The following is a 23848-nucleotide window of genomic DNA, read 5'->3' as shown; positions in this document are numbered from 1 at the left end:
GCAAATTGGACATATATATTAGGCTATTACGTTAGCAGATTATGATCTTTTCCCTCTTCCACTTAGATTTCTTTAATCAAATTAACCTGTCAAATATAATAAATAATAATAATAGTAATAATAATACATTTGTTGCCGCTTATTGCTGTAGGGCAATCAAAACATATCCACAAGTTATCTGTTTTTCAAGACTGATTACATTTATTTTGGGCAAAATGGAGTATGAGCAACTAGGGTTTTCATTAGGTCACCTGAAAAAATGGAGAATTATTTCAGTGGAAGGGCCATCAGCAGCTCATCTGTTCATTTCTCTTCTGTATTTTATGCAGTGGAGATACTGTTTTCCCTAAAGTGTCTCTGAAACATGAGTGGCAAAAATGTCTGTGAGAGTTGTGATCATGATTATGCAGCCACTCTGGATAATTCCTTCTATTATTTAATTTTAGCTGTAGTAGAAGTGGCAAATCAGCATGTATCCACCTCTAAAAAATATTTTTCTGGAAACGTTGTTTTAGGGGAAAGGTAGGAAGCTCCCAAGGATTAGCAAGTCTCTAACATGGACAAAATATGATGGATTAGATCGTGAGGACAATAAATATGCTGTGTGTTACATAGTCTGTGAAATAATAATCATACTTCTGTTTTGATGAGAATGCTACTCAATTAAGGAGTTGCTTGCGGGGAACAACCTGCCCTGCTGTCAGGTGGCTAAATCTGGTGACAGTCTGCATTGGCTTGGGGGACTATTTTAAATCTGCTATTCAACTTTATTATTCCAATGGAAATTTCAGACCCATCCCTTGCCATTAATCCTCCCCTATTAATTTCCGGAATTATAAGAAGGAATAAAACATTAATAAAACAAAAATAAATTCAAGTTACCTTATTTGCTGTCTTAGCCTGTCTTGCAGGGAGCGTACAGTCCTTGGACTGTTGTTTTTATAACTGGCAATGCTTAGATACTACAGGGCTGGGCATGCTTAGCGATCACACACAGATAATTTAATCAGTTGCTGAAGAACTGAATATATTGACTTGCTTCAATTCCGTTGGTCTGTCTGCATATAAACCTATTTTCATGTCCTCTCATATTTCTCCTCCGTAGAGATACTAATTAGAAAATTAGTCTAGAAATAGCGTTCATTTTTCTGATCCTCTAAGTGAATAAGAATATGACCTCGCTTTCTTTCTGGTAACCTTTTAGGAAGGCACCTGTTTTCCCACTGATTTTTTCTTCTATCTACATCGTACCTACTGGAGTTTGGATCTTTTTTCCATTTAGTAATTTTTCTTCTGTGGGTTCCACTTTTTAGTTTCCATTTTTGTCATCGTTCTGTTACTAATTCTTCCAATTAGACCCAAGTTTTGCTCACTTAAGCAAGATTGCACAAAGAGAAAAAGGACTTGTGGCATCAAACAAAAGGTACTAAATAATCCTCCAGTCTCCTCCTGTAACTGCCATCCTCTATTATTAGGACCATCTTAGGAAAACTTTGCTGAGAGCCTTGGAATTTCTGTTTTGTCCTTTTGCAAATAAGATCTCTTTTCTTACTAAGTTCGTACTACCTGGCTAGAAAACGAGCAAAGGAGGGGACAGACTTTACTAACGTAGTCTATAGCCTTCCGCAAGTATAACAACTGCAAATTTTTGTCTGTTTTTGTCCTTTATTGATTGTACAAAGGATCCTGGGTATAAATTAGCATTTCTGAAGAGCATCCCGAAAAGAAATCTCTTGCTTTATAAAGAAATTTGGAGGAATGTCAGAGAAAAGATTAGAGGAGTTCCTCTGTGGGAGGTAGTTTGCATACTAATGCATCTTTCTCTTTGTTTGTAGTTTGTTTGTTTTGCTATGTGTTTTATCATTTGCCATCTTCAGGAGGGAGACTTACACGCAAGTTTTTAAGAGACTAGGCTAAGTGGCAGCAAGGACTGTAATTCTCAAATTTTCTATGCTACAGCCCCATTTTCTAATGACAACAGAACAATTGCAGCTTCTACATAATTCATGTGCCTGCCCTGTGCCCGATAAGACAGCGGTGCCTCTGTCAGCCCTTGCAGTTTTATAGTTGGGTATGCAAATCCATGACATTATTCTGCTTGGTCTCCATCAGTGCTCTGGGATGTGATTTTGGACAAGTTACTGCACCATTCTATAGCTGTTTGTGCTCTTGTCCGTTGCCTGTTTTGTCTGTTCAGGTAAGAACATATTCGTGATAAGCTAAATGTCATCAGACTTGATCCAGAGGGGAGCAAGCATTATAGACATGGATCACAGTCACCGTGTTATGCTACTTAGACTAATTGTTTTCCTCACTCCCATTAAAATCTCTCTTACTTCAATGAATTGGTCTGGCTCACAGGAAAGAGTAGAGAAATTTCCTCAATATATCCAATTATTTGTCATTTTTTCTGGCATTGGAGCCCTATACTTGCTTGACCAGACACTTCAGGATGAATAGAGCACCCACTGAAGCACATTGCTAGCTGAGCGTTATCATTGTCTCCTGATGCGAAGTTCACTCTTCACATCAGGGTGTTTACTCATGCTTATCTTTGAAAGCTTTGATACAAAGATAGGTTCAGCCTTTTTCAAATCTGGAAACTTGGCTGACCTTTCAGAGATCATTTTTATGCATTCAATTAATGAAGTGATTCATTTAGTACACCAACAATCTGCTGAGTATAATGCTTCTAGGTTTCTCCTTGGACTGCAGATATGAGGTTGGGGAGGTGGGATATTAAGATGAAGAGCCTCGACAAAGCTGCCTTCCCTTTTTGACAATCTTGTAGAGAACGTTTGGTTTGGGTTTGTGGCCTTCAGAGAGAAAACAGCATTAAGTTTTCTTCCTCTGTATATAAAGATAGGAATTGCAATTTATTATTATTTTTTAGAAACTGATTCTCCGTTACTGTTTCAAACCTTGGAGTCTCGTTGGTGTGGCCACACTAGGAGCTGGGGACAGGAGGCTGTAGCGTTTCTTAGCCTCTGAGTGCTTTTTTGCAGAGGTCGGGATGAGAACACAAGATATGTTATAGTAGACAAGTTCCTGTCTAATGTTTTCTTTGCTTTGCCTCTGTCGACTGACACAGAAACGGAATTCATGAAAACTGAACTTTTTGTTAGTTGCAAGGACCCATAGGAATCTATGTCAATCTTTGTAAAGAAGTGCCATCTACAGCCTATCTTAGGCAAACTGTTTCCTGATAATTAAGGTTAGTAAATAAGTCTTTTATTTTCCTCTGAAATACACAGCAGGAAAGGCTGCAGCTAATGGGAATTTTGGATGCTCAGCAGCTTCCAGGGTTAATTTTTTCTCTGTTGGATTTAAAGCTAACATTTCACAGTCCTGTAGGACAAACTGAAGAATGTGTTTTGGGAGAGATGCCTAAACTATCAGGGGACAGGACTGCTTTATAAGAGTATAGGTGCCCAAACAATAGTGAGATTTTTATTTTATTCTTGTAGGTAATCACACTTTATTATAGCTTCTTAGGCTTTGATGCTTTTTATTAGCCACAATTACCAAAGCATAGTTTACCTAAGAAAAATTTGTTGCCAATGAACAGAGCGCCAGACCTCAATTTGAACTCCCGAGGAAATAACCACTGCAAGATCAGTCAAACCCGCTGCGCTTCTACCTACGGTACTGTTCGTTCTGCCCAGTGTAACTTCAGGGTAACATTTTACTCCCAAAAGGCAGCCTAGTCAGCTGTAAATGAATAATGATTCCCTAGTATTAAGCAGGGAATAGGACTTTCAGATATTCTTAGAGTCCAGAAATGTGCCTGGCACCTGTGCCTCTTGTTCTAAATATCCTGGATTTTTCTGACCTCTTCCAGCTCAAGCAGAGGATCACAGGCATTGTTGGGGAAGCTTCCTTGATAAGAGCTGTGAAGATCTGTCTATAATCAGTGTGTTCCATGTCTTTGTGACCAGTTATTTTGCTTAGCTTGATACTGAAGTCAGAGGAACAAATAAAGGGAGAGCAGACCCAAGCTCTGATGAACTTTGCACTTACTTGAATGCGGAGCTGATTAGCTACAATAGCGAGAACCAGCCCCACGGTCTAAGCACCCTGACATTCAGCACAGTAAGCTCCTGGATCCGAGTCTTGTGGTTCACATGCATCTTTATCTGTATCCATGTGAGAGATGTAAGCAGCTTCAGCTGTCTCCGTCCCAGGAATACAGGGCTGTTTCTCCATTGAGTAATGCTGCTGAGTTGAGATATGACACAGAGGGTGTCCCAACTCCTGGACCCCTGGGTTTTCCCCAGGTGTCGGGTCACTCCTCACAGATAATTGCTTACCATCATAATCTAAAAGAATTACATCTTCCGTGACTTGATTTACAGGTACAACCACTTAAAAAAAAAAAAAAAAAAAGTATTCACACACAGTGAGGTAAATATGCGGGTTTATTGCAGCCAAGCCACTCCTTCCGTGCTCATTCCTTCGTGGATGTTAAAACCCTGAGCACCTTTGGCAGGGGGATTGAACTCTGAAATCTGCAGCACCTGTGGCAGGGGAGCAATATTTGGGAAGGAATTGTCCAAGGAAAAGCAGCAGCTTCAACTTGTGTCCCATGGGAGACAAGTGAATCTGAAGTTATATATTATATAAGACGTAGGGGATGACAGCAGTTTATCATTAACCTGAACTTTGCAAGAAGCATATAAGGAGAGAAAGAAGAAGAAGGCCAGAGAAGCAGCCAGGATGGAATCCACTATAAAGATCAACAATGCTGCAGACATCTCTGTTATCGTCATCTATTTTTTGGTAGTCCTGGCGGTGGGACTATGGGTAGGTTGGGATTTTATTTTATTTATTTATTTTTTTTTTAACTTAATGAGCAGGTATTTTATAGGGTCCTGGGAAAATGGCTCAGTAAATGAAAATGTATAATTGTATAAAGATTTTGGTGCCTAATTGAGATAGTTAATAAGTGCATGGTGGGGAAAATGTGGGTATTTACTGGAGAGGGGATGGTGACCCGGGGAAGCATCCATTTAGGTGGATGAGTGGAACTAGCGGGGAAGGTGGAGTAACGAGGTTTGCATGGGGAAGGAGCTGAGAGAGCTGATCAGCAAAGATCAGGCCAGCTCGAGTCCCTGTTGGATGGAAAGCAGGCTAGGGACGGACAGCTGGGGCTCAGCACCGCGGAGCGGAGGCGGCTGCGGTGAGAGCTGGTGGTGTGAGGTGATGCCGTAGGGAATGGCGAGGAGCAGGGAGAATGGAGGTGAAGCCAGCGTGCGGGGAGGGCAGCACGGTGGTGCAACAGTAAAACTGCAGCTGCGAGCGTGTGACAGAGCCAGGACTGCAGCTCCCTCTCAGCAAAGGAGCGAGATCGGTCAAGATCGTAGGTGCCATCTGAGGGCAGCATTATCGTGGCTTTTTTTTGCCAGCAGGACTTTGACTACAGGGTGCAGTGCCATTGAAACTATGAGGAAGGAATGGTTTCAGGGGTGGCAAGTGATGGCAATGACTTTCTGTGCGTGATCTAAGCACGGTGGTGCCTCCTGCCCTTACCCCGGCAATGCCGAATGTGCTGAGGGCTGCAAGGGGAAACTCCGTGCCTAATCTGAAAACAAAGCCCAGCGCTTTCACAGCTGATGGAGATACTGTCCGACTGGTGTAACCTCAGTGTAAAGCCTTTGAAGATAATAGGCCAATCCTGTGGGCTACAAAGCTTTAAACAGTGGAATGTCACTACCTTTCGGTTTCCTTGGGGCAAGCTCTCCTGGCCACCCGAACACCCGACCGTTAACAAGCAGAGGGGAGGCATTGTCCCTCGGCAATCCCGTGCTTGCCGGCAGCATCTCCGGGGTCCATTTCACAGAGCAGAGAAGTCAGCTGCCAAACAAACCTCCCTTCTAGCAGCCTGGCAATGTTTTGGGGTGCACCAAAAATTCGGGGTGTACACAAAATGGACACAGCCTTTTCTTTACCTCTTTGTCATGGTAGTAGATGCCAAAAATGGAGCAAAAACTCTGAAGCCCCCGGTATACCTGAGCACCTTGCTGTCTTGCAGGAGCTGGGTCTTGTCGGGGAAGTCTGGCTGTTGCTGTAGCTGAACTTTGTAATAAGGGTCCGTGACAAAAAAGGGCCGATCTGTGGCTCCTCAGGCAATTGTGCGCTGAGTAGTTCCTGGAACCATTCCTCCTGGTAACAACGTCCTCTTTATTGGACAAATACTCACTCAGTTGCTGTGTGTAGTTAAATGTAAATCTATTGTATTTACTTCCTTTCTTCTGCATCAGAAGAAAAGGTCTGGCTAATTTTCCCAAGAATTCTTTCTTTATTTGCCTGTTCAAAGTCCATCAGAGGAGACAGTGGGAATCCAGTATTTGGATCAGGGTCATTAACAAAAATTGGACGGAGCTTCCCTCTAAAGCCCATCATCCCTTGACAAATACAAAATGAGTGTGTGAAAAGGAAATTTTAGTTGTCTTCTTTTTTTGAACTTCGGAGAGAAGCGAGTACAATGCTGATATCACAACAAGAAAACAGATTTTTGTAGGTATCTGCTGGGGCTGGATAGTATTGAGTAGAAAAGCTGCCCACTTTCTGTTAATGCACTTGGAACTTACAGTCTTTTTTGATGCCTGAAGGCATTGCACCCCTGATGAAGTGTTCATATGAGCTTTTATTTGAATGTTCTCTTTTTTTGGTTAAATTTAATTTTAATGGAATGTTTCGCACTGTAATGAAAGGTGACGCAGTGGTGCTTGAATGGTTAATGCAGACCTAGATACAAGAATCATTGCTCGTTTGTATTATTTTCTTCATCGTAAGCTTGTTCTTTTTAGCCACTCTGTTTATTTCTTCCACTTTACCCTCCCCATATGTTTTATCCCTCCATTCTAGCTGTTTGTTCTTAGTCTGTGTATAGCTTGCCTATTATACTTAAAATATGATTCAGTCAATCTCTCTTTCTTTCTTTTTTTTTCCAGGCTATGTACTCAACCAACCGAGGGACAGTAGGTGGATTCTTCCTGGCTGGACGAAGCATGGTTTGGTGGCCGGTGAGTGCTAGATATCGTGTGTCTATATAAAATGCATGTATGTGTATGTGCATCCATGTCTAGTTGTTAAATATTAAGTATCTCTACGACACTGTTGAGACTGTGATGGCTATGTTGTAGAGATGCACTTCGAACTCTTTCTCTAGCCATGGTGACACAGGGCAAACTGCACGACAAAAGGCACCTGACAGGCAGGGAAAAGTGTTGGGGAAGTTGAGCTCTGAGCTGTCTTGGTTATGTGACCAGCTTGTTTGCACCTAGATACATAGGTAATGTCAGTGTAGACAAATCCAATGCTTTGCCTTTCAGCCCACTTTAAAACTTTTTAATATTTTGAATTTATTACTTTCACTGCACTCAAAGAAGCTGGTTCATTTTGAGGTTATCAGAGAGAAGAATTAATTTACTGACATTTTTCCTCATATTGCTCTATTGTTTCCAGTTTCGGTAACAAGTTCTGGTCTGTACAAGGAGAAAATCCTGGAAATAGTATGACAAGTTATTGGTAAAATATAGTTTAAATTTATTTAAAAATTACATGTGACATATTGTTTGTCTTCTGTGGATCTGTATTCTCTTCCAAGGTGGAGAAAAGGAGTCACAGACACAAAACATGTTCATAGCCACCCATCAGGCCTCTGGCAGAAATGGTATCAGAAACAATTCTCTGTTTCTTCCAGACCATACAGTCTGTTTAGTGTGACTTCTTGGAAAAGCAGAAAACTCAGACAAACCAGCATTTTCTGTATTACTTGTGTTGTGCATGCTTCCATGTGCTTGAATGGAAATCCTCAACATTCCTGATCCTGCATTCAGCCTCCAAAAATGTTTTTGCACTTCACTAAGACTTTTCATTCAAGATTCCACCCATACGGATTCAGTTACAGGATCAGGGAGAGTGAGAGTAAATATTTGTTGTCTAAAAATTTAGGAATCTTCTTAAAGTAGGCTGCAGAAATACCGACACATCTTTCAGTCTTGTGCTTCAGGGAGCTTCTCTCTGCCTTTAGAAGGGATTGGGACTGCCTCTTTAATGACATAAAAGGATTAAAGACCAATGACAGTAAAAGGTTTCCTCATTTGGTATAGTAGATCTAAGAAAATTTGTGTTCCATTGGAAGATTGAGGAAAGAGAAAGTTTCCAAGTTATTTTAAGATAAATCCCGTAATTCTAGGGGGAGAGAAAAAACCCAGACCGATTACTTTGCTTAACTGTCACTTTAATCAGTGGGCTGGTGCAATTCTGTATGCCTGTCAAGGGTGAATATGCCCTTTCGTGCAGATGCAAATGGAGGTGGAAGAAGCAAGGCAGGGAAGACTCACTGTAGAAAACTTCTGTCTTGCTGCAGTGGCACTGAGAACTCCTAATGATTCCTAGAAGACCCAGGGAAGATTATTTAACACCGAGTTCTCTGCCAACACAAACCCAACAGATTCAGCAAACTCCCTTCCTCCAGTGGGAAGAGAAAAGGGATGACCCCACAGTGCAGTGGTTGCTGCTAGGATCACCTCTCTCTCCTGCCCAAACTCTGCGAACTCAGCACGGGTGAAGTGCTAGTCACCAGTGGAGTCCTGGACCACCCCTTCAAGCCTTCCCTTTGGAATGCCAGGAGTGTCTTTCCATAAAAATAAACCCTTCTTGCTATTCTTCCTGGTATCACTCAAAATAAACAAATGGCAAGCCCCCAAACCACAAAATAAATACCATGTCAGCAGCACCACCTTGGAAAGTTTGCCTTGGATAAAAAGAGATTCCAAAACACCTCTTCCCACAGTTTAGCAGGCAGATAGGATGTCCATCACCCAGTGCAAACTGGGCTGAAATGACTAGGAAACCAATGAAAGTATAGAAAGTTCAGTCAAAGATGTGATCTCAGTTCTGCAACAGCTAATGCGGGGTGGATTTTTTTTCTTCTTCTGTGCCTTTATTTTTCTTTTGTGCCATGTCCGGACTAACCTGGCATGGGTCTGGAAAGCCCAGATACATTTCCACAGACTGTCGACGAGAGGCAAGGAGGGGGAAGCTGTTTTGTAAGTGGACTCTTATTTATCAGTTTTCTTCCCTGCGATTTCAGGACAATGACTTGCTGTGTAATTGCTTTCTGGAACAGAGAAAAATGAAAAACAAAAAAATCCTTCCACAAACTTGTTATAAACTTAAGTCCCTTAATCTAATTGTATTTTTCAGTGGTTGTGCTATGTTCTGTGCTCCACAGGGCCGCCGTAAGTGGCTTTTCTGACCCCATGGGGAAAGAGGCTCATTAGCAGTGCATTAGGATCTCTCGCTGACAGGCCTGGGAAAGGGATTCTGTTCACTTAAATGATATAATAGCTGTGGTTTACTAGACTAGAGGAGACTCTGGCAATCAAGGGCTGGAGGTTAGTCCCACTTTTGATATGGATTTTGCATGTTTGTCAGTGACTTTGCCTGATTGTGATTCAGTTTCTCAATGTATAAAGTTAGTCTTTTCTGGCTGTTCTGCAGAGGTAATAGGTCACTTCTGTGGTAGTTCACTGAAATCACTGCCCTTGTGCAGTGGATGAGCCAACTCAGTAGTTCCAATAGGTAATTAGGGATCAAGGTATATAATTATATTCTCACTGATTGCCAGAAACTGAAATCCATTGTGGCTTAATCATAATGGTATGAAATGCTGTGCCCTTTCCACAGCCTTTTTACAGAAACCGAGAGAAGAATCTTCGAGAACCTGGTTTTGGTCTCTTGGGTGGGCTTTGAGGGAAATGTCTTCAGGAAAGACACGTACGGCTCTTTAAATACTCATAACCAGCTCCGCTTTTTCCAAAAAGACCAGAGAAGCTCAAGGGAAGTGACAGCTTTGTAAAAATGGGCCTTGCAAACCAAACTTTAGCTTCTTTTGTTAGATGAAGGAGTTAGGTTCGGCCAAATACTTTCTACCATTGTAGGAAATGAAGTATCTGTTCCTGGGGAACAGTCAGCTTTGGTAGCAGCCACTCTCACAGCATTAACAGGGTTTCATGCGCAATTAAAAAACCCCACAACTTCAACTTTGAAGCTTTCCTGCTTTTGAATTTTGTCGGGCGCTGTAGTTGTGCAGAGCTGTCTGCACAAAATTATGGGTTACCTCGTGTACCTCAGTTCCTGAGGCATAAATGCTAATAGGACAAAGAGTATCTGCTGGGCATCTGAAGTCCAGCTATGGTTAGAACGATTTACTGAATAGTAAGTAGGAAGCATGCAGAGACAAGGGCATACTACACCTTAAAAAGAAATGTAACTCAGCTCGTTTGTTGTCACTTAGGTGTTGATCTTTGTGAGAGAAGTAAGAATTAAGGAGAAAAAAAACCAACAGGTTTTTGCTTCAGTTCTCCATGGCTTATTTTCATGGCCATCAGAACTGACCACTGGCACGATTTCTCTGATCTCTGCATCCAGTTAAGTTTTGCATATTCTCAGAGTTCTCCCTACTTGCTGAATCGGACGCTGCTGTGAGGAGCCAGGAAAGACAACTCTGGTACGAATAAGATTTGTATTTCCTTTTGTTAGGTAGAGTGAAATAAGAAAGTAGCTTATTTTGCCAAGTTCCATGCAAAAAATTAGTGCGAGATCAATAGTTTTCAAAACAAGAAGAACAATAAAATAATCAAAACAAAGCTCTGGTAGAAAAGGAAAGAATTCAGTGAAACAGATTTCTACAGAATCCGCCAGTTTCCCAGCTGGCCGGGAGGTGTTTCTGTCTCAGAGGACAAAGAGGGAGAGGTGTCGGGTCAGCCTGCTCGCGGCCGTGCTGTTGCAGCAGCCATCGGGCTTGGCGGAAGACAGAGACACGTTATTTGATGTGTATTGTATATTCATCTCTTTCACTTAGTGAATTGGGAAGTGTATAAATGTGGTTTAATTTGGCAATAACGCAATACATAGAATTTGCAGAGTAATTGGGAAAGCAGAATAAAAACCTACACTTCTTTCTTTGGGTCTCAGAGCCTTGAAAGAGTGGCAGTAATATTTCATTGTAAGAGGCGTACTGATTTTTCCAAAGTGACTAAGGGTGATCCCAAAATACTCAGATAGGAAAAATTACATCCTTCCATCAGGGTGAAGTCATGTGTTGCAGGGAAGAGCTGTGAGTTAAAGAAAAGCATGGACAGTGTTAAAGCATAGTTCTCAAACAAGGGAATGAGAAATTTGTCCAGGGAGGAGGGGTTTGAGAAGGAGCTTCTGCAGGTGACCCATGGGAGGAGCGATGCCTCAGGGCAAGGCTCATGGCCTCACTGGTGCGAGGGAGCCTCTGCTGTTCTCTGTAAAGGCTCTAAAGGCCACAGGCAAGGTGTGCTTGGGATTGGGGAAAAGAGTTTGATACCGAGCTGGCACTTTCAAACAGGGAAGCGGGCATCAGGGGCATAGGATATGTATTAGCAGGTCCTGGGAGGGAGAGAAACCATAAGCTGTTAAGGCCGCACACTGTCGCTGCAGTGGTCACCGATTTGCAAAGTACATGGTGTATGATTGGGAGCAGCAAGCGCCGGGATGTCAGTGCATCCTCAAGTTAATGAAAAGAGCAAGGTGAAATGGTTAATGAATAACATGGAAAAAACTTAGTGATCATCATCTCTCTGCACTGCAGTGGTACTTTTACTGAACAGAGTACTCTTGTTAAAACCTGACCTCTCAAAAGATTTTAAAAGAGTTAATGTTCCACGTTTGCCTCAGGTTAGTTCAGTTTTTTGTCCTCTCTTTCCCTCTTAACAGCTTTTGTTCCTTTCAATCAACTTTCTTCTTTACTTTTCCTCCTAGATCTGTTTTTAAAATCAATTCACTGACACATTCACTGAGAACAGTTAACGCTTCTAGAAAATTGTTTCCCTCTGTCATCGCCCAGTTTCAGCCCAGCATTCTTTAGGTCACGCATAGGTGTACTGCAGCACCTACCAATGGCAAATCAAGCCATTCCAGTAATCAGCCTTGTCAGTGCAAAAATACTGCAGCAGCAGGTTCTTCAGCAAGACAGCTTGGGCCCAGCGCCCGTCTGCCTTCTTCCCTCGTCCTTAAAGTACTGCCGTGGCAGACTGGAAATGTCTCTTTCCCCTCTGGCATCAGCAGCTAACAGAGTGCAAGCATATTTGGTAAACACGCCTCTTGCTTTAGCCACCCTGCAGTTTTAAGGGTAATATCCATTTTCCCAGCTATGAAGTCATCTTCTACCTTTCCATGTGTACATAACAATAGAAAACATTTTTAAAATTGCATCCATTATTAGTACATGTTGATCTTACAGTTCTGCTGCACTGGATGTTCGCTAATTCAGAGAAGGAAATTTAGGAAGTGAAGGTGGTATCTGCCTTCGCGTTGTTTTGTCTTTGCGCTGGCCCCAAATATGTTGGTAATTTTGCATTGCTTTCGTTTGGGTTTGTATTTTTCTTACAGTACAATTGTACTCTGGGTAAACTTGGGAACACAGCGCTGTCAATGAACGCTAAAATATGTCGTAGGGTTTCAGGCACTGAGCCAAAGCTTACTACAGCTGTCAGTTCTTGAAGTTCTTCATTAGCTGATTTTGTGACTTGGATCTGCTTGCAGTACATTTTAAGCTTTTGAAACAGGAGAGAGAACACCTGAAATAAAATCAGAGATTAATGTGGTTAATCTTGTCTGGTGGTTGCATTTCTAGTAACCTAGATTTAAGTTTAATTATTCATCTCCAGGGAAAGCACTGGACAACAATGCTAATGCCTGGTATAAATGGTATTTGTTGCTTCTCGATCATTGCTGGGAAAACACTGTTGCTGTCACAAAGAGGTTAGAAGGAAACGTTTTCTTTATTACCAGTGATGTCTCTGGCTTATTTGCTAATGCTTGCTGCAACACTTGTCATTCCTGTAGAAATACCTGTCATATGACAAACTGGTTACATTTCTGTAGCGCACAACTGACTTTTAGAAATGTGTAAAAAAAACCAAAATCCAGAACTGAGTGAACTTAGAGACATTAATTTCCTGCCACAGCAAACAAGCAGTTGGTCTGCAAAAAGTCTAGAAGAAATCAGGAGGTCAAACTGAGAAAAGGAAGAAAAAGTAAGCTTGGAAAAGAAAGAGGGGAATCCTCTGATGAATTTTATTTGTATGTTGCATATAAAAAATGGGGGAGGAAAATCTGTTTTGTGATTAGAGATCAGAACTGTGAGATGAAGAGCGTGGTTGCTATTCCCAGCTATGGCATAGCTATAATGCATAGCTATAGCATAGAATAAATCTGATCTTCAGAGGTGGATTTCTATGACGAAATCCCTTTTATCCTCCTGAATCTCAGGCAATCGTCCCCATGCTCTCAGAAAGATTGACTACATTTTTACTGCTTCTCAAAGAACAGACTGCAGACCTGGAAATTTGTAACTATTGCCCTTATATACATTTTAGGACCCTAAAAATCTCTCAGCGAGTTGCAGACAAGGAATATTTCTCCCTTTTGTAAGGTGGCTCCAAACAGATTCCAACCACCTGTACTTGGGAACTACATAAGGGGAATGTGCAGATGCAGGTCCTGTGTTCATAGGTCTTAAAAAACATTTTTAAGCACCTTGGGATCTTTCAGCAGGCGAGGTCTACTTCAAATGAGAGCATTAGCAGCCGGTCAGCAGAGGTTCTTTTGCCTACTTTCTATATGCTTTTCTTTTCTTTTTAACTGTTTCCTTTTTTTCTTTGTAGCTTTCAAAGGACATGAAGAAAAAATGGAAGTGAATAAAAAAATATTCGCTTGCCTCTTTTCGTCTTGAACCTACTTCAGCTCACTTGTCTTCTGCCTGTAATACCCAACCCAACCTCTTTTTCATGCTCGAGTTCTCACCCTGCATCCTTCAATGTCTGTCCTTGTAAATTATTGTTAGGCATTTTTGCTGCCTTTAATGATTTCATTTTGAGGAAATGAAGCTCATACCTCTTCTCTTCAACTTTTCTATTGTCTGAGCTATTTCATGAAGAATTAGATCTTTTGGCACAATCTCTCTTTTGTGAACGGCTCCTGCCTGTCTGTAATCCATCATAAACCTTTCTTTTTTTTTGAAATCTCTCCCTGTTCATCAGTTCCTGTGTTCTCCCCACTGTTCTGTTTGTATGATCGATGCAATATTTGGGGGTCTTAGAGATCCAGAACTTCTTAATTATAACTCCTGGATTTGCTATTGTTTGTATCTTCCAGAAGCACTTTCTTAGCAGATATTTCTGCCATGCAGCTTTCAGAATTTAATTCAGTAATCAAATATCTTTTGACTAAAAGTGAACCAAGTACGAAGTCTGTACAACTCTTATGGGTGATACATTTAGTTCCACAAACTGTGGAATATGAAATAGGGAGCGCCAGTTGGACAAGTGGGTATGCACTTACCGCTTCCTCCTCGAGCAAGGCAGATTGCAGTTTTCTTCCCTAATTGTTTGGATATCACCCAAATGTAAGTCAGTCAAGTTTTGCAAATATTTTAAAATCTATATTGGTGTCATAAACTCTTTGCCTCAACTGGAAGGTGATCTTCTGTGTAACATCCTGTTCACTCATTGTTGTAGGTGTGATGGCTGGAGTCTCAGGTTTGAGGGGGCGCAGTAACAGGGAGTCTTGGAAGTTGCCAGGGAAGTTGGTTGTCAGTCATTCTCATCATCGCCATCTGACGACAGATAGGCAGGAGTTCAAAATGTCAAATGAATATGATTTTTTTCAAGTTGCCATGAACAGGACCAAAGAGCCAAATATTGTTCTTTGTATTTCCAGATTGGTGCTTCTCTGTTTGCCAGTAACATTGGCAGCGGACATTTTGTGGGAATAGCAGGAACGGCAGCAGCTGGAGGAATTGCCATCGGAGGATATGAATGGAATGTAAGTGGCATGCATTTAAGTGAATGTATTTGTGACATGGGGATTATCTGCAGAGGTTAATCAAAATAACATTGCCTAACAATTTAGGACTGTCAAAGTTTGTGCTTGGCAACCCTTGTTTTCTGTACAGACCAGGAAGTGCCAATGTAACCTACTGTTAGCTCGTCCTCCTTGGTCTGTGTCCGAGCCACTGGGAGAAGATGATCGTTTTCTGTTGAATTAGGCTTTTTAGAGAGCATTTGAACCAAATAAATGGGTGGATTCCCTTCCCTATACATATTTTCTGATTACTTTTAAACTATTTATAAAGAGCACTTTCAGACTGCAGGATGTTGGGAAGAATTTATCAGTTTTGTAATCCATACTATTTTTCACAGCATTTTGCTATGTAGGAATTGTTGAAGGGGCTTTGATTTCTTCACAGGCTATAAGAAATTTTGGACATCCTTCACAACAACCTGCATTCCAAAAATCTTTTCCTCTTTACTTTCTCTTTCCTCTAATTATGTGTGTGTTTTGCTCATGGTTGCAGTATAGGGTAGAGATATCCAAGCTGACTTTAAATGAACTACTTGCCGTACCAGGAGTAGTGTTAACTGCAACAGCACGGAGATTCACATGAGCTAATTCAATCAAATTTCTTGTGTTCTCAGGTTCAGTGGGTGTGGATAATAATGCCCTTGTTCTGCTCAATTTGCCTTTGTGGAAGGGATTATACCATGACACAAAGGACTTAATGAGCGTACATAGGCCGATCCTTTCCTTTCATGTAATTCTGCACAGTGAAAGAAGCATACCACCCTGAGGGATTTGGCTTTTTTCCTTAGCAAGTAGATGGTTGCTGCAAATAGCCAAGTACTCATATGATAGAAATGTTTAAGAAAGGCTAAAATGAACTCTATGAGATGTGCACAGTTAATCTGTCATCTTTCTCTATTTGCTTACACTAGTCCTGTAATAAACCTGATTTCCCTTCTCTTTGTACCAAAACCAAGCAAAACGAAACAGAACAAGCATTGCTTGAAATTTCATGGTATTCAAATCTCTAGGACCCATGTCCTTCTTCAAACATGTCCACCTCTAACACTTCATCTCCTGGGAGATTCTCTGTGGACTAATATCAATACGCAGTGTACAACAATTGTTGTTTAGGAAGAAGCAATGATGCATGTGTGTATTTGAGCAGATATATTACATAGTTCATTACTTATGACATAGTGGGACCGGTGTACACGTTAATAGACATGGTGGAAATATTGCTCTTGGCTCTATAATTTGATTCTCCTCTTGAAAGAAATACTAAGTTTGACTGTTATCATGCTTGTGTATCTCTATTATTCCATGGAAATTATTTCTAATTTGTGTCAGTATGGCAGCAGAAGCTGACCCCGTATTTCTTGTCCTTCTTATGGTTTTGATCTAAGGGCAGAACTTAAAAGATACAGTTAAAAATGCCCTCTAAGCCCTGTGGACAGAATAAATGCAGGGTGCAGCTCTGAGAGCAGGATTTTGTTCTATATTTGTCAATTTAAATATGTACAACTCTATATCAGACAGCATTTGCTAGCCATTTAAGTCAGAAAACTGTGACACTGCAATACAGTAAGATCTATAGTTCACAAAATACACATGGTGACACAAAATATATTATGAAATTGTAATGTGGAAATACAAAATATTGTACTAAATGTGTGTGCTGCATCCTGTACAGTATGTGGGATTATTGTAAAACATACGGCCATCTCACAGAGACCCAGCGCAGAAGGCAGTTAATGATTAAAATAATAATCAAAAGAAGTGCTGCTCTCCCCAGCACCTAGATTTGCAGGTGTCACAACATACCATTGCAGCATACCTGATTCTGAGTGGGAAAGTATCCTGCATTAGTGGCTCTGGGATCAAGATGCTAGCAAATAGGCCTCATGTAGTAGACTTCACCTTCCCTAATATTTCCAAGAAATGGTAGTCTTATGGGCTGGTTGCCTTTTAACCATCATTAACCCAGGCTCCCTGGGCCTGCTCCAAAGAGGGCTAGGATAGTCTGGTGTTGCTAGTGGAGTGGTGCTTTGATACTAGAGGGCAATCCTGGGAGCAGAAATCGGCTGTTTTTCTAGAAAATGGATTATTATCGTGTGTGCTCCTCTGGGACATCTAGCGTGAAATCCAGGCTGCATAATACCTGACAAATGTTTTGGCCAAGATTTCATTCCCGAATTTTCAACTGTAAATCAAAGGACAGAGCAGTTGCTTCTCCCCCCGAGCACCGCAATACCCAGGTTTTTGTGGTTTCAATGGTCTCTAGCTGCTATGGGGTCTCATAAATGGTCTTCAGGAGTGCTATCTAGAGAGAGGAGGCTAATTCAGCTGATCTTGTCTTGGCTGCAGGCTCTGATACTTGTGGTTGTTCTAGGATGGCTGTTTGTACCCATCTACGTCAAAGCTGGGGTAAGTCAAAACAGTACCTTAAGCTTTTCTTTGCTGCTCATATTTGCGGATCAGGTCTTGAATATTGCAAAGCTGTTATGAATGGCATGAGATCTGAGCATGCTAGAACTGTACTGTATTATGTCTGTACATATTTGAAAAGTGAGGATTCTCTGTTCTGAAACCTGAGCTGAGAAGTACTTGGTGCTCTCTCCTTGTTCTCCTTTGATTCCTGGAGCTGCTCTTCCTTGCAACTGCATTTTCAGCTCCCCTCCCTTTGCCCTCCACTCTTACAGTATCTGAGTAGCAAAAAACTTGCTCTAATTTGCTTTGTATCCATTCCCCAATATCTGAGACCTGATTTACCCTCCCTGCAGGTGGTGACAATGCCAGAGTACCTGAGGAAGCGTTTTGGCGGGAAACGGATTCAGGTCTACCTGTCAGTCCTTTCTCTGTTGTTGTATATTTTCACAAAGATCTCAGTAAGTAAAACTTTTACAGCATTTCTTCCATCCTACATTGATCTTAAGAAATGAAACTCCCATTTACAATATTGCTCAGACAATTGGTCAGTTGTTTCTGATTTGGAGCCCTTGGCTGAATTTAAGGACTGTAGAACTATGATTTTGTGTTTTCTTCGTTCTGTTTAGTGAGACTGTGTATCCAGATCTGTTCTCCAATCCAAGTTTTTTCCTTCCTGGGAATGTCTCTTGATGCTTGTTGTGCTTTCTCTTTCTTTTTCAGGTTTTAAGGTTTACTTCTACTTATGCTCTCCTCTAGAACAAGTCAGAGTGGAGGGAAACTTGTATTGTATTGCAGTCTATTATCCTAGGGATCCGTGAAACACGTGGCAGGAATTTTTGTCCCCAAACTCCATATTTATCTGGTTTAGCATCCTCTGGTGAACATGCCATCAGTAATACACATGAGGGAAAAGAGCAAGAGGGGCAGGGAGAAAAAAAGAATAATAGGAATTAGAAAATAAGGGAGTGGGGAAATGAATGCAAAGGAGAGAAATTATAACAGCTGAGGTGAAAGGAGGGAAAAGGAGAGATTCTTTTAATGGGCAAGCGTATTAAGTAAGTGGTTGTGTTGCTGTGAAGTAGTGAAGGGAGCTGGTATTTTCCATATATCTTGAAACTACCAAGCCTTTAAAGAAGTCCACAGTTCAGGCATACCTCAATCTGTTGTTTTGCAGAAGTTGCCATGGCAGATTACTCTTTGCCCTCTGAATGGGAGCTGAGTGATAATGGTGCAATTTAAGCTAAAAGATTGGCCTTTTGCTCTCTTTCTCACATCTTCATGATAACTGTTCCTTAGAAAGGTTATAAATTAAACAGGTTGGTACGGTGGAGCTGGCCTCAGAGTTGGATTTCCGTATATTTCAAAAGGATTAGTTAATTTGCTGTTGTGCTTAACTACCATAATCTGAAATCCCAGGTACGACGCAGAGTTCTGGCAGCTCTAGGAGCTAAAAAGCTCTTCCAGTCAGATGACTCACAGTCCTGTTCTGCAACACATGTTTGTAATGAGCTCGTCAAGGTGTTATGTAGGTTCTGAATTTACTCTCTGTCTTTTATTTCCTGCCTCTATCATGCCTAAGGGACGTGGTCGTGGGATTTCACCCTGTTTCACTTGGAGTGTCTTGCTTCCAGGCAAGACAGGTTCTCCATTTAAGCTTCCAGTGTGGTCAGGAGGCTGAAGCAGCCTCTCCTGCTCTTGTGGTCCTGTCTTGTTAGGGAGCAAAGCAATAGGCGAGAGATCCATCCAGCAGTAGATTACTTGGGCCCCACTCTACCAGTGGCCCATCCCAGCTTCCCATCAACCCAATTATTCCAGATGTGTGTGGGGAATTGCCATGGAGCTGGGTCTCTGTGCCATGCAGGGGAAAACTCTGGTGCACCAATTCCTCTAACCGTTTCTCTTGTTTCCCCCATCTGCCAAGACCAACTCTGACAGTGTCCGTCCCATGTACGAATGTGGCTCAGATTTCTGTAGTATACAAGTGTACCTTCTGCATTGTTGTCTTATGTCACTATATTCGGTAGGGCAGGATTTGCCCCGGTCTGATTTACTTGCCATATCTTATTCAGAATAGTCCAAGTCTTTGGAGGTTTCAGGTACTGTCAGAGGATGTCCGAGTAGGTTTTTCTATACCGTGCTATGCAACACCATGCCCAAATTGTCGCCAGATGACCCAGCTCCAGAAGCAGAAAGGGAAGGGCCATTCCATCCTGGACCATAGCTAACTTCTTTGTGCTGTGTAGAGGTACGCATGCTATGTGAAGCCTTCCCAGAGGCACGTTGTATACCCAGACATATCCATGTGTTGACAATCCATGCCGTAGCTGGCTTGGAGATTTGCATTTTACTTCCTTGACTGCTGCCTTTGCAAACACTCTGTTGTGATCTTTGGGGCTTATTGAGATTTGATATAGAAGGATGAGTTTCTGCCCTGCCCTTGAAGGGCAGTCACACCTATCAGTTTCACTGGCAGCAATACTTACTGCCGCTTGTCCTTGCAGAAGAGTGGTATCTTGTTTCTCCAGGTAGTTATTTCATGTGCTGCTTCCTTGATGTGTTAAAATATTATCTAATGCTCTTAATAATATAATTATTATGGTGCTTTCCAATGAGCAATATAATACGTCATGTCATGTAACTCCTGGCATGCTCTTTCTGGCACAGTGCTCACCACCGCGTGATGATCAGATTCCCTTTGCACACCTCTGTACAAGGCGGTTACCATTTCTCTCTTTTTCTGCACATTTTCTGTGTATTTTTTATTGATTTTTCACCTTGTTTTGTGGCTAATCAACCACTTGCCAGACAAGGCCATGCTGCAGGGTGTTGATCTTTGGGATCAGGACACACGTGATCTTTGAGGCCAAAGGATTTCTGTCGCACAGGTGCCCCACATGTACATGCTTCCTAAGCATGCAGTCCTTTGTGAGTAATGCCCATAGCAGCTTCCAGGGGCTTGCTAGCCACTAGTGTGGCTGACATTGGTCATTACGCCAAAGAAAATGGCCTAGTAAAAATAAAATCTTGATGGAGAGTAATTGACTAAATTATGACAAGACAAAGGGAATTAAGACCTGAATGCTTCTGAAGAAATCAGAAATTGTAAACCGGAATTTCTAAATGTATTACAGCATTTTCTTTACATTCATTGTGCCTAATTTCGGTAGTAAATGTACGGGTATAGACTTAGCAGGTGGAAGAGGAGGTAGAAGGACAACCTCCTCTCAGGACTGCATGATATAGGGGGTAAAGAGTATGTGCCACTGCCCTGACTCCCACATTACCATTGCAGCTGGATTCACTCCGTTGGCATGTGCTCTGCCAGTTGTTCCTGCGTGATCTGTGGATGGCTTTGGAGAGATAGCCTGCAATGTAAAGGAAAGATTTACTCTATTCAGAGATAAGATAAGGATTAAATAGTGTCCATAAAAGAGTATCAAGAAAATATTGGAAGGAAATTATCTAATTGGGAGGGAGGAGTAGTGAAGTTGGAAGGTAACTTAGCAATTCGAAGAAGCTGATATATTCCTCAGGATGCTAGATAACAAACCGTACGTTTCTTTAGGGAGTTCATTTTAGGACCATTAATATTTAATGCTGTGTAGGCTAAACTAAAATCAAGAACAATAAAAGAAAGATCGGGACAGAAGCTGGTCAGTGGTGTGAAAAGATAGGAAAAAAAAATATTCCCATAAAGAGAACGGACAAAAGGTATGGTCTAACAGCCACTGGGCTTAACAGCGAAACATCCTGGTTCTCAGTTCCAGACTAAAACCTGTAAGAAATTAAATCATCTCAAGCTGCTCCAGAGGCAGAGTTTTGGGAGTGGGCGCTCTGCTGTGATTCACACTCAGCTTCGCAGAGGTCCGTACCTCTTCCTCGTTCTTCAGAGTGAACTAAGGGTGAGATCATACCCTGCAGTCTCGGTTTCAGCCTCTCTGGAATGAAGAGGGTTTCTTCATCCGGCATCTCCCAGCTAGCCAGACTGCATAACTGCTTATTAGTATATCTGCCCTGCCTTACCGCAGCCTGGCCATGGACAAAAGCGGTGCAAGTGCCTATTCTGTGATCGCAGGCTCTGGTTGTCCCACAGCCTGGCCTGTGGAACCTCCTGCTCCGCCAGCAAGCTGCCGCCCAGCAGCCGCCCTGCAGGAATTGTGTGTGCAGGCTTTCCCCCAGGGCACACACAATGCTGGTTATCTTTGTTTCTCAGACCCTGCATAGGGGCAGTTCCCGCAGCATTTTGCAGCTCCTGAGCTTGCTGCACACCACTAGGACTTGTAACGTTAAATGAGGCTAGGACTCCCTGTATAGAGCCCTCGTAGAGGTGGTGTGGTATCCAGAAAGGAGGCATGCAGGTGGGATTGGAGATGAGCCCGTGAACTGGATGCTCAGGAGCAAGGATAGGTACAGATGCAAACCTCTAATGAAAGCATAATTTACAGTAATGCATTACAGGTGCACTGGGGTAGATTATTCTGATTGCAAACTTGGATAAATAACATTGATGCAAATTATCTCTAAATCAGGAACTGATGTAATGTGATTAAAATCCCAGAGTGTTACTCTGAAACCTGAACAATTCCTTTCTTAGGCAAGACCTAAAGGGCTGTTGGCCAACTGATGTCAATTATTCTGACAGGGACTTAAAAATAGAGAAGTATGTTTGCCTTTGATCACCATTTGTCCCAAACCAGCAAGACTAGCTATACCACATGTAGGCAAGCAGTAAAGAAAAAATAAGAGACTTATAGAGTAGCATTAAGGGAAGAGAACCATGCCACATCTTGGAGGTGTCACAGAGCCCACCCCTGCACATAGCAGCAAGTGTAACCTGAGCTTTAAGTAATTTGTTATTAAACTGTCTCTCAGTATGTAAGCACGAAGTAGTGAGGGGACTCTGTGTCTAGCTAAAATGATCCATTGAAAAAGACCTGGAAATTCTTTGGGAAGTGTTACAACTCTTGTACTGAGAGCACCACAGCACTGAGAGGAGGCTGGCAGCTGTACTAAAACGGCCTCTATTTTATTTTTGATTTTTTTTTTTGGTGTGTGTGTGCAGTACTATAAGGGGCGGAGTTGTGTATTTCAGTACCCTCATCGTGAATGTGTAATATGCCATCATCATGAATTTAAACATTGCTTAATCTACTATTTTTTCTTTTATAGGCAGACATATTCTCTGGAGCTGTATTTATACAGCTGGCCATAGGGCTGAATCTTTATGTGGCCATAATTATCCTGCTTGCTATTACTGCTCTTTACACCATCACAGGTGAGTTTGATAAATCAAAGAAGTTAGGGGAGCCAGAAAAAAGATAAGAGGGGAGGTGGGTAAGAGGGGAGAAACGGAAACCTGAAAGGGGAGCTATTTACAGTGGTCTTTGTTTGACAGAGAGGTGGTGAGAAAAGTAAAAAAAAAAAAGAATTTCCACTGAGGCATTTGCACAGGGGCTAACCTATTTGTCTTGACTTTTCTTTGCCATTAGGTGGCCTTGCAGCTGTGATTTACACAGACACCTTACAAACATTTATCATGGTAGTGGGATCCTTTATTCTCATGGGATTTGGTAAGTAAATCAGATGAATTAAACTGGAACGTTCAACCACAAATCCCATAGTGGCTATGGAAATGGAACTCTGTTGTTTTAACCAGCAGATTTCAGTTCATATACCTGTTTATCAGGGACAAAAATAGGCATGTTGCCAAAAACCAGGCATTTTGCCAAGCCCTTTAGGCACTGAGACCACTCCAGCCCCAAAACACAGGTGAATGCGTAAGGTGATATATAGCATCCCATGACAGAACAGGACTTGTGATGGCTAACCAGGTGAAAGCAGAGTTGTGTGCAGGTGATGATGATACTCTTGAGAAGTTCAGAGAGTATCTTCTTTCAAGAAGATTATAATTTAATATTCAGATGCTAATGCATGAAAATTTCTGATTCAGTGTGAAGAGCTGTTGGTCACATTGCATGTTTTTAACTTGTTTCTGGCTGCTAGCTTGTGTTAAAACAACCCAAACGTATTAACATTTTAAGTAAGCCTTGTAGTTAATCTATGGATGACATTGTATTGCCAGCTGGACAGAAGATACGAACTGAATGTTTATGAATAGGACAATGTGTGTGTCCAGAAGACCATATGCATTTTAAAAGAGAAATCATGCTGTTAAATAGAATTAATAGGAAGGGATCATAAGAAAGAAAGAAGTAGTGATAAGACCCCATGAATGTGTAGTGTCCTTTCCTTACCCTTCTAGTTATTCAGCACTTGGTTTTCCTCTAGCTAGGTCTTTCACTGAAATTAAATTATTCCACCTTTTTTACAACAGAAATAACTGCAGACTGACCTAACCTGCCAAGACCCTGCCTTAGGTTCTCCCTAGGTTAACAGTGTGTGGAAATAATGTATCTTCATTTCGGTTCTTGGCAAGGCATGTGTAAGAGATGTTGAGACAGTGGAGCCTAAACCAACGTTTGCGAGCTATACAGAAACCTAAAAAGAAAGGTCACTTTTGTACTTGGATTGTGTG

At 41.7% G+C, this 23848-nt stretch overlaps 1 protein-coding gene across 6 annotated transcripts in view; it reads left to right on the top strand.

The window, feature by feature from the left end:
- The window catches only part of SLC5A1 (solute carrier family 5 member 1), an 84417-nt gene that overhangs the window by 51652 nt on the left and 8917 nt on the right, over nucleotides 1–23848 (top strand). For 5 of the 6 annotated variants that reach the window (XM_087768668.1, XM_087768669.1, XM_087768667.1 and 2 more), the window contains 6 exons: nucleotides 6954–7025; nucleotides 14761–14865; nucleotides 17251–17310; nucleotides 17667–17771; nucleotides 22483–22588; nucleotides 22803–22883. In XM_087768668.1, coding sequence (XP_087624794.1) covers nucleotides 6957–7025; nucleotides 14761–14865; nucleotides 17251–17310; nucleotides 17667–17771; nucleotides 22483–22588; nucleotides 22803–22883 — 526 coding nt within the window. In that variant the 5' untranslated portion in view covers nucleotides 6954–6956. Of the gene's footprint in view, nucleotides 1–4713; nucleotides 4804–6953; nucleotides 7026–14760; nucleotides 14866–17250; nucleotides 17311–17666; nucleotides 17772–22482; nucleotides 22589–22802; nucleotides 22884–23848 lie in introns of those variants that run through there. The other variant, XM_009463699.2, reaches the window with a different exon arrangement.

This window comes from Nipponia nippon, unplaced genomic scaffold (assembly GCF_047370975.1).
Source record: "Nipponia nippon isolate SJK-2023a ecotype South Korea unplaced genomic scaffold, ASM4737097v1 scaffold_30, whole genome shotgun sequence".
Taxonomy (NCBI): domain Eukaryota; kingdom Metazoa; phylum Chordata; class Aves; order Pelecaniformes; family Threskiornithidae; genus Nipponia; species Nipponia nippon.
The sequence above is the reverse complement of the archived record's forward strand: the minus strand, read 5'-3'. Positions and strand labels throughout refer to the sequence as shown.